This window comes from Atta colombica, unplaced genomic scaffold (assembly GCF_001594045.1).
Source record: "Atta colombica isolate Treedump-2 unplaced genomic scaffold, Acol1.0 scaffold238, whole genome shotgun sequence".
Lineage (NCBI taxonomy): Eukaryota > Metazoa > Arthropoda > Insecta > Hymenoptera > Formicidae > Atta > Atta colombica.
The window spans coordinates 146,502-156,088 of NW_017259336.1; the positions used below are offsets into that span (position 1 = coordinate 146,502).

The 9,587-nt window shown below is 38.8% G+C and overlaps 1 protein-coding gene across 1 annotated transcript in view; it reads right to left on the reverse strand.

Annotated features, from left to right (window-relative positions):
- Positions 1-3,996: 3,996 nt before the first annotated feature.
- Positions 3,997-9,587, reverse strand: part of LOC108688651 (neuroligin-1-like) — a 20,454-nt gene continuing 14,863 nt past the window's right edge. The window contains exons 8-10 of the mRNA XM_018194983.1: positions 8,504-8,641; positions 7,384-7,808; positions 3,997-6,026 (exon numbers count right to left, since the gene is read on the reverse strand). Coding sequence (XP_018050472.1) covers positions 4,937-6,026; positions 7,384-7,808; positions 8,504-8,641 — 1,653 coding nt within the window. The 3' untranslated portion in view covers positions 3,997-4,936. The remainder of the gene's footprint in view (positions 6,027-7,383; positions 7,809-8,503; positions 8,642-9,587) is intronic.

Below are 9,587 nucleotides of genomic sequence, written 5' to 3' on the forward strand. Positions count from 1 at the left end.
TATTGTATAGCATGACTAATTATACTTCAGCCGGCGGCGGATCTCGTTGCGCGACTTCACGGGTGGCGGAAAGCACCCTATTAAATCTCGAGCCTTGGCCACCCTCTCGGGTGTAAGGAAGAAAACCGCGAGACGTCAATACGAGTGCGCCAAGCGTGAGAAAGGGTAGGCATTTGTGCACTCTAATCCTCGATCTTCCTTCTTTGTTTCACGTCCGCTTCTTCATCTTCTTCTCTCTTTCTCTTCTCTCTTATTCTCTCTCTCTCTCTCTCTCTCTCTCTTACTCTCTCTTACTCTCTCTCTCTCTCTCTCTCTCTCTCTTTTGTTTCCTGCCTAAAGGTTGGTTTAGTCTACTTGGCAACCTCCAAGAACTGCGTCGAAATGCGCGCGCGCATTCTATACTTACAGTATTTTATAGTCTTTGTAGAATGATAGGATACATCTGATAAAAACATTCACAGAAAAAGAATTCTATTTTTAATCGAAGTGGAAAATAGCAATGAACTTACAATATTATTTTTAGAAATTTTCTGTGAATAATTATAAGTGCAAATTAGATCGACAAGAATAAATCAAATAAGAGAAAAAAATCTATCTATTTTTGATCGAAGCGGATGCTTATATTTTTCAATTCTATAAATTGCGCACCCAATTCATTCAATTGAATTTAAAACGCAATAAACTGAAACTGGAAATACCATCACAAATTACATTGATTGTCAATTAATAATAATGCTAATAAGCATCTTAAAATATTGCAAAAATTTATTGCGAAAAACATCACCTCAGCTAGAGGTTGAATCTAAAATTCTCGATTTTATGGTACGAGCATCTTATCAATGCCTTAAGACCCTTATTAGCATCATAATTAAGTTAAAGATCAAAGTAATTTGTGATTTTAGACTTCAATTTATGATTACGTTTTAAGTTCAGTAAATCAAATCAACATGCAATTTATAAAACTGGAAATATATTTGCAATAAATCTGTAGATTTACTACAGCATAAATATTATTAAGCATTAAAATTCGCTTTGATCAAAATAGGATTTTTTCTCTTGATTTATTCTGGTCGATCTGACTTCCATTTATAATTTTTCGTTCAGTTTGGATCATCCTCATGAAGAATGAAACTTTGAAGTTTGAATTAATCATTGCGATTTTATTTATATTGTACGTATAATTGCTTCAATAATTAACAAAGATTACAGATGAAATTTCGTTTAGCTTATAAAATATATAAGAAGGTAATAGGAAAGGTACACATGCAAAATTAAAACGCCATTGGAGAGTTACGTTTTGAATCTTTAAGTATTTATTTAAACAAATCCCAACATTCCAAACATTGATAGTTGTATATACGTATGGGTGTGTCTTTTGTGTCTTCTGTGCGCTTTCTATAGACACAAGATAGATTGTGGCAGCATATCAATTTGCCTTTGACTATCTATGTCATGTCCATAATGTCTTCCTTTTCGTTATTTTTGTATGTGTATTCACTGTCATGCAAGTACCGCCATTTGTTTCATCTACAGATTCTCCGATTAAATCGCAGTCAACTTTTTCTCGCAAAAAAAATCTTAACTGTAAACATCTTCAAAATTTTTTACAATTTTCTAAATGTATTGAGGAATGAAGTTTTCTGCATTAATTAACAATTTTACAAATTAGCATCTTGATTCGTCAAAAATCATTCATTTTTTATTGTTTCCTACTCAAGAATGATTTAATCTTTTATAACTGATATGCTCTGCTTATAAAAGAAAATTGCACAAGCAATAAATAGAAAATATTGATTATGGGATATAATTAATTATTTAATCTTAATTTATAAAGATTTCACTGTAAAAGAACTATTTGTAAGTTGAAATAACAATGGATAATAATATACAAAAACTTGTATACCTGTAATGTATCTTTATTGAGTATGGAGTCCACAATGATGCCAGAGTGATAAACTAATGAGATAACACTTTTAAAAATAAATAAATATATAGATAACTTTCAAATTACCTGATATTATAAAGAGTTAATATTTTAGCCGAAAAAAAAACTTGACTGAAGAATTTGCAGACGAAACGGTGATGGTAAGGAATTCTCACGAGGCTCAATTTTAGCCGCACAAATGACATTGAGCCTTACCTTGAGCCTTACCTTGAATTACGATGCAAATGAAGCTAACTTGACGGTCCAAATTCGTATTCAAAATCAACGAACAATTGTTTATTACTCAACGTTTCGCGAACAGCTTCTCGATTTTATATAGCGCGATACTCTCTTCACCTCCATCTTTGATGATATATCTTAATATCATCAACATTCTATCAGTAGACGATAACACACGCGAGTGCAATCGAATCAATTATGGCAAGTTTTTCCGTAACTAAGTTAGGAGTTTAGATGGCCCCTCGCGTGGTTTCTCTCCTTTAATTACTCGAAAAGTCTTACGGTCATAAGGGTGCTTTCGACGACAACGCTTGTCCGTCTCTGTACTCTGATACTTTTGTGACGGACTTGTTTCCTGGAACTATCAATTTAAGATTCAATTCTTGCCATTTTTTAAATTACATTTCGCCGAAGAGCGTTATGGATTCCGTTGAAACGAACCAAGATCAAAATTTGCCTAGCCTCTAAAGAATTCTTATATATTTTATTTTACATACAAAATGTTCGACTTATACTTCAGTAACAATTTCTTTAGGAAATTTTGCAACAATATCTAATGCCATTTTTAAAGTATATTTCATAGACTTGAGACTTGAAGTAAATTTTGATCCTAAACGCCCTTTCAAGCTAATCTTCCATAAAGACAAGCTAAATATATTTTGATATATATATTCTCTTAGACCATTTTATAATAAAGAATTTTAATGATTGTAATAACTCTTATCAATAGTACTGAACATATTCGATCAGACTCAAAATACTAATCGTGTATTAGTGGCCGATCGATACGTCTAAGCACCCCGAAGAAAAACAAAAAATTAAGATGGACCCAAATACTTTTCGCCTTCCAACTACATACATTTCCAATATTGCACGAAAACTTACAATACAGGTGACTCTCAACGACAAATTTGAATTTATATTAAATTTTATTATTATTATCAAGGGGCTGAAAATGAACAGTAATTTTTAAATCATTGAAAGATAAGATGTCTGTGAATAAATGAAAGTGAATAAAAATTTAAATAAGTAATAAAAGATTAGCTTTAATCAAATGCAAACTCAAATTGACATACTACGAATAATTCAGAGCGCTTACACATGGACCAGTTTCCAATTGGTCGAAAGTAGAAATTCTTACCTAAACACTTTCCTTTTATAGCAGTCATCAAAAAGTTGTAGCAAATTTATAACTTTTGGAAACAACGCAACTTTATCCTTCTTTCTACCTTCGGGGTGACTATTAAAGTCGAAGAAAACTCGTATCACAATACTTCCTGACAAATGTATACATCGTAAAAATGTCTCGAGTGTATAACGCGGTCATCTCAATGGAACGCTAAAACTTCGCATATCGAATTCTTTTCGCAAATGCAATTTCACGTTATACAATGACAATTTTCAAAACAACTACCAGAGAGTCACCTGTATCCTCTTAAGTACTCCCCGTTGCCGTTAAACCATATAACCCTATCTCGTGTCAAATATATTCTAATTCCTTGCAAGGCTGCACACACACGCCCAATTACGCTAACGAAAGCCAGCATCTCACAGAGTTTCCCTTTCCCCACTATTTCCTTACATCCTTTCTCCTTTTTATCCTTTCCTTTTCACTCTTTTATTCTTCTTGTCTATGCTCACACACACACACACACACACACACACACACACACACACACACACACACACACACACACACACACACATTCTCTCGCACGAACGTACATGTCAGTAGCTAGTCATTTTCGTCGTCTTATGAACCTAGAAGTTGAAGCCCAAGACTACCAATTCCTCAATTAATTCCATTTAATGTTATGATAAGATTTCGAGCCTGAATTAGCCCGAGTATCATGACGGACATCGTGTATACTTGTGGCAAGATGTCTTTAGCATTCATTTTATTCCTGAGATTACGTCAATCCCCCGTTTACGCGACACTTGCGCCGCAACGACCGCCAGACCCGTCTGAAAAGTCAGTGAACTAAGGTCGGTCGATCCGTGAATTTCAAGCGCCAGACGTTGCCGTCCCTAATGGATGAACGAAGATTCACATCTCAGGGTACAAAGGGACTACTACGAACCTCCTGTATATTCTCTTATGTGTTTACGTGCCCGTTTTGTGCGTTCACCAAATTGTGTTACACGATGTGGATCACCAACCGAAGAAATCGGTACAAAATCCCTCGAAATAAAACACACTTTCAATGCTGACTTGTATATGGGCACACACACGGCACTGTACAACTCCGTTCGGAGCGAATAAAAAATGTTTCATTTTCTTCAATCGCGAAATACTATGTACGTTGGCATCCATTTCTCATGAGAATCATTCAAACAACAAGGATAAGCTTGAATGCGTTTCTGTAGTGTTTAACAGTCTGTAATAAGTTCTAAGAGCAAGAACAGTTTTGAGAAGAGAATTTATATTAACACGGCTGCCAAACGTTTCCGCCAAAAGGATCGCGCTTTCATCTCACACAAGTTAATCGAACTCAATGAACATGTGAGCGCGAGAACGTGCGATTTATCCTCAAAAACGGAATACAAGGAAGTAATAATCTCACGAGATTATGAGGAACGAAATTCGCTTCGACAATGACTTAGAAGATCGTGACTCTCGCGTCTTGGAAAGTGTATTCCCGATAATAATCAGAGTTCAAAGACGCCCCTCATCTATACACTCGATCTCGATGCTGTCCTCTCGTCGTGCCTCGTTCACGAACCACACCCTCCAGCATCAAAGATCTCGAGAGACCGGGATCCCGCACTCTATCACACGGAGATCTCTTGAATTTGCACGCGCTTCTTCGCGCTACCAGGTGTCCCGGGTTGGCGCAGAATTCCAGGGCATGTGAGACCGATATTTGGTGCTGGAGCCTTGGGCGGGGGCGGTGGTTCCGGCAGGTCCTCGTTATCGTCTTCGCTGTCATGATGAAGACCGCTGATGTTGACTTCATCCATCTGGGCGATAGTGGCGTCTACACAGGGCGACGGCGTGCGGGTCCGCTGAATACACGGACTCTTACTATAGGATGGTGGTTCCAGGATCCGTTTACCACCGCCGGGGGGTGGTGAGCACTGAAACTCCTGCAATTGTAACTCGAGCTCCTGCACGAGCTTCGCCTTGTGCGGTGGCAGCATCGACGATGACGAGTCTATCATGCTCATGGAAGACGGTAATCGCTGTTTGCCCGAAGTATCTATGCCGGAGCAACCAGCCTCTAGGAACTCCTCCTTCTTCTTGTTGCTAAAAGTGCCCGAAAGACCGCCACTAGTTGTGTTCCGGTCGCGTTGGTGATATATCCCCGCAAAAATTAGGATGTTGAGCAGCAGCAAGAACACACCCACTGCGATAGTGACTGTAAGAGCCGTGGTATAGCTCTGATAATGACTGGACGCAAGTTTGCGCAGGAGGTTGTTCGGGCCCGGACCTAGATTCGAGATCTGCAATGTTCGCGAAGTGGTAGGTGTGATAGTCGTCGCGACAGTTGCATTCGGGGTGCATTCCGTAGTCGATAGCGCAGTCAGTATCGAGGAGGGTTCCGTGGGTGATGGCATTGGTAACGGAGGTGCTGGTATAGGCACGGCCGTACTCTGTGGACGCACCGGACCCTCGTAGAGACCAGGGTTCTCCGCGAGATGATGGTGCCGCATATTGAGCTCGTAACCCGGCCGGTGCAGTTGCGGCAGCAGATTCAGCCAGAGGGACATCTTGTGGCCTCTGTAGTGCGAACGCATCTCCGGGCTGTGAGCGGCTTCCAAATAGAGTTGATTTATGGAATCGTACGAGTCCCAAAACGGCGGACTCGTCACCAGGCCGTTTTCCAATCCCGAGGACAAAGGACTCGCGCCATTTGGATCCCTAGAACAACGAGTGAACCGCGATTCTTTGACAAATGGATTGAAACTGCCGCGAGGCTTAATATTCTCTCTCACGCTTTACGTTGCGTTCCTATTTTGTTGAATGTTCAATTTTCAAAAAAAAAATCAATTTCAAAAAATACTGCGCGAAATTCAATACAATTTATTTTTTTATACAATTAATTGTATAGTGATGTCATGATTTATTTAAAAAATTATAAAAATATCGTTATAATTTTATTATTTGCAGCAAATTATTTGAAACGCTTTTCTAAATTGATGAAACCTAAAATTGAGGCCTCCGAAGCGAACATCTCACGCTGCTCTGTGCAATATTTTATCACAGTGCACAGGCAGAATTCCATTGTGAAAATCCGCCGTGTCGATGACAGAATAATCATCCAGATAGCCGCCGATCCGCAATTAGAGATGCCAAAATCACTTCGCGTCTTCGCCACTAACAAGTCTACTCTACTTCGAGATTGCGAGCTTTCGCTGAGCGTGTTAACGGCCTTTGCGGGAGTTTGGCTCCAAAATCCTCTCGCAGCTGTAACTTTACCCTTACTACCATTACCAGCCTTCAGATTCCCCTCTTGGAGAGTAATCGAAGTGTATGCGATGCTTAAGTTCTGAAGAACTTTGAACCGGGTGAATTAACGAGAGAGGTTCACTTATCCGATTAACCCTTTCATACGCCAGTTATTTCACGTCGTAGTGTCGCCGATTAATGTTAATCGCATATTTCAACCAACAGAGTGTTAATTAAACAGAACTTTTCGCGATATTCTCGAAAATGTTCATCAATTAAATTCGTCGATTAAGATCAAAGAATAAAAAAAATCTGCAATATACTTCCATCTAATTTCGTTCGTTTTTCTTTTCTTTCGCTACTCATGTTTTTTTTTCTTCTACTTTATTTTATTTTATTTCGTGTCTTATACTATATTCTATATATACTATATTCTATATATACTATATTCTATATACATTTTTCTTATGTTCTCCGTTATTCTCTCTATTTTTCAAATTTTTCCTTTATGCCATTCTTTATTGCTGTTCTTAAAAAACTTGCACTGGAATGATATACGATCAACATGATACTACAAATGCTTTAAAGCGTTTTTTGATTAGTCAATTTGAAAAGTCCTTCTTCTAATTGATCAATCAAATGTTTCAAAGCATTTGTAGTAAGACTTTCATCGCAGCTATAATAAACTTCTATCTATCTATCTATTTATTTATTTATCTATCTTAATATTTTGATTTTCACTTTAAACTGCCTTGTCTTTAATGGACGCGGTCAGACATTAATTTCATCATCAGACACGGAGAATGAAAGAGAAGCGGAAAGGACTTACCCACGCCTCACGAAGTTAGCCAGGTAGTGTACAAGTAGTTTCGACAGATTCTCGTCGGCTGGGGTGTAGTTGCCAAAGGTAGGCACCGCGGACGTGACTTCGCCGCGAAGAAGAGGTATACCCAGGAGATATGGTATCTCCTCGCCCCTCTGGCTCGGCAGTTCACCCGGCTGGAAATGCAGGAAATAGCCACGTCCCTCCGAAGCCGAATGCAGTAAAGCCAGTCTGAGGAGTGGCGCGGCGACTTGACCGTCTCCGAGGAGAGATAAGAGACCTTCGCAGATCGCCACGGGACTCTGTTCGCCTCGCTCCCAATCGGTATACTCGTTCCGAAGAGTCGAATAGATTTCATGCAAATGATACCGGTAGGTATTCCGGACGTAAGTGCGCAATATACGGTCCCTCCTCGTCTCGTTCAAGCCGTTCTGCGAACCAGTAAGAATTTCGCCCGCTTTTGCGACACAAAAGAAGCATTTGCACACGCTTTGAATATTATGCTTCTTTGCGTTACGAATTTATCACAATTTGTAAAATAATCTTTCGATATCAACTTTGTATTATCAATCATTCATGAAAAATCGCCGAGAGACCTTACAAATAATCGAATGATATTTCCGCTGATATATCTGTGTATGGATTATTAATTTGATCACGATCGTAAAACAGGAGCATGCTATTATAGTGCGATACCCAGTGGCCGTGACCATCGGAGAGTCAATAATATCCGGAACGATTGGCGAACACAGACTTGCGATGCAATCATGTGCAGCTCGTCAATTTGTCAAACTGTATCCAATCGATGTCAATTACATATTATGCGTGAAGTGTCCGGTCATTAATCAAGGAATTACTTCCGCTCTAATATAAATTTCTTGATAAAATCGATATTAAAATAAAAGTATAACCAATAATAGCAACGGAGAAAAACAGATTAAAAAAGTTCGAAGCTTTTTATTCTACTAACAAAGATATCACGAAAACATGGAACTGTAATCGAGAAGTTTGCAAGAAAAACTAGAGATCCAAACAAAAAGGATACTACTGTGTAATTAATGTATTTTGTATTTTCTTTTACGTGGTTTTTTTCCGAATGAGCGTAACGATTGCGAATCCCACTTACCTGTAAATCTTCCTTGGTGAGATTCACCCAAGCTTCATCGGATGTCAAACCAAAAAGTAAATCACGGTTGCCGAAGTCCGCGAATTCAGTGCCGGGCCCGGGCACGATCGGCATTAATCCCGAAGAAGAGGCAGTAGGCTGGAAATTCTGAAACACAAACAATCTTTTTTTTCATGTATAGTAATATCAATGAGTAATATTCATTTTGATTCTCAATCTTCTCTATTCACTCTCGCTCTCCCCATATTATTATTAAATAAATCTCTACCACTTAGATACATCCCTCTATCACGTACAGCTAGTAATTTCTATTTAACGTCATATAAATTGACTTAGTCGCCATACATTTTAAAGCGGAGACGACAAGGAGAGACTTGACTGCTTTGTAATAATTCGTGGTTGCGATGGTACCTACATGCATGTTCATCTCTCCCGATTTCGCATTTAATGTCGCGATATCGCGATGAGCTCGAGCAACCAGACACTATCAACGAATGAGTTAATGGAGCATGCACGAAGTAGCTATTACGGTTCTCGGATCCGTCATCCGTCAGCCGGTCGCTCTTTCAATTAACAGATTCATCGTTTACCTTGTCGTCTCGTTCTCTTGCGCAAAATCAATACATTGGTCGGTCGCCGACATTGGACTCATATCCGCATGCAATTACAACATTCGCGAATTCTGTAATCACTTGGATGAAACGCCTGTCGCGACCCATGTTTATTTAATGCCCGCTGTTATATTTATTTACATCGCGATGGATATTCCATGCGTAACCAACATTTAAACGGCGGATGCGAAAACAATATGCGTATATATTTTGCGAGAAAGATAGAGGAAATGTAAATGCAAATTTTATGAAAAATAGCTTAACGTCAAAAACGACGCTGAGTCGTGAAAGACTGCGCCGGACATCTCGAAAACGTTCAGATAACATATTAATATGTCATTCACAAAAATCGCTAAAAAGTACCAATATATATTCATAGTAATTTTCGCCAACTTTATTCTTGGCTTAAAATGGATCTCTCTCTCTCTCTCTCTCTCTCTCTCTCTCTCTCTCTCTCTCTCTCTCTCTCTCTC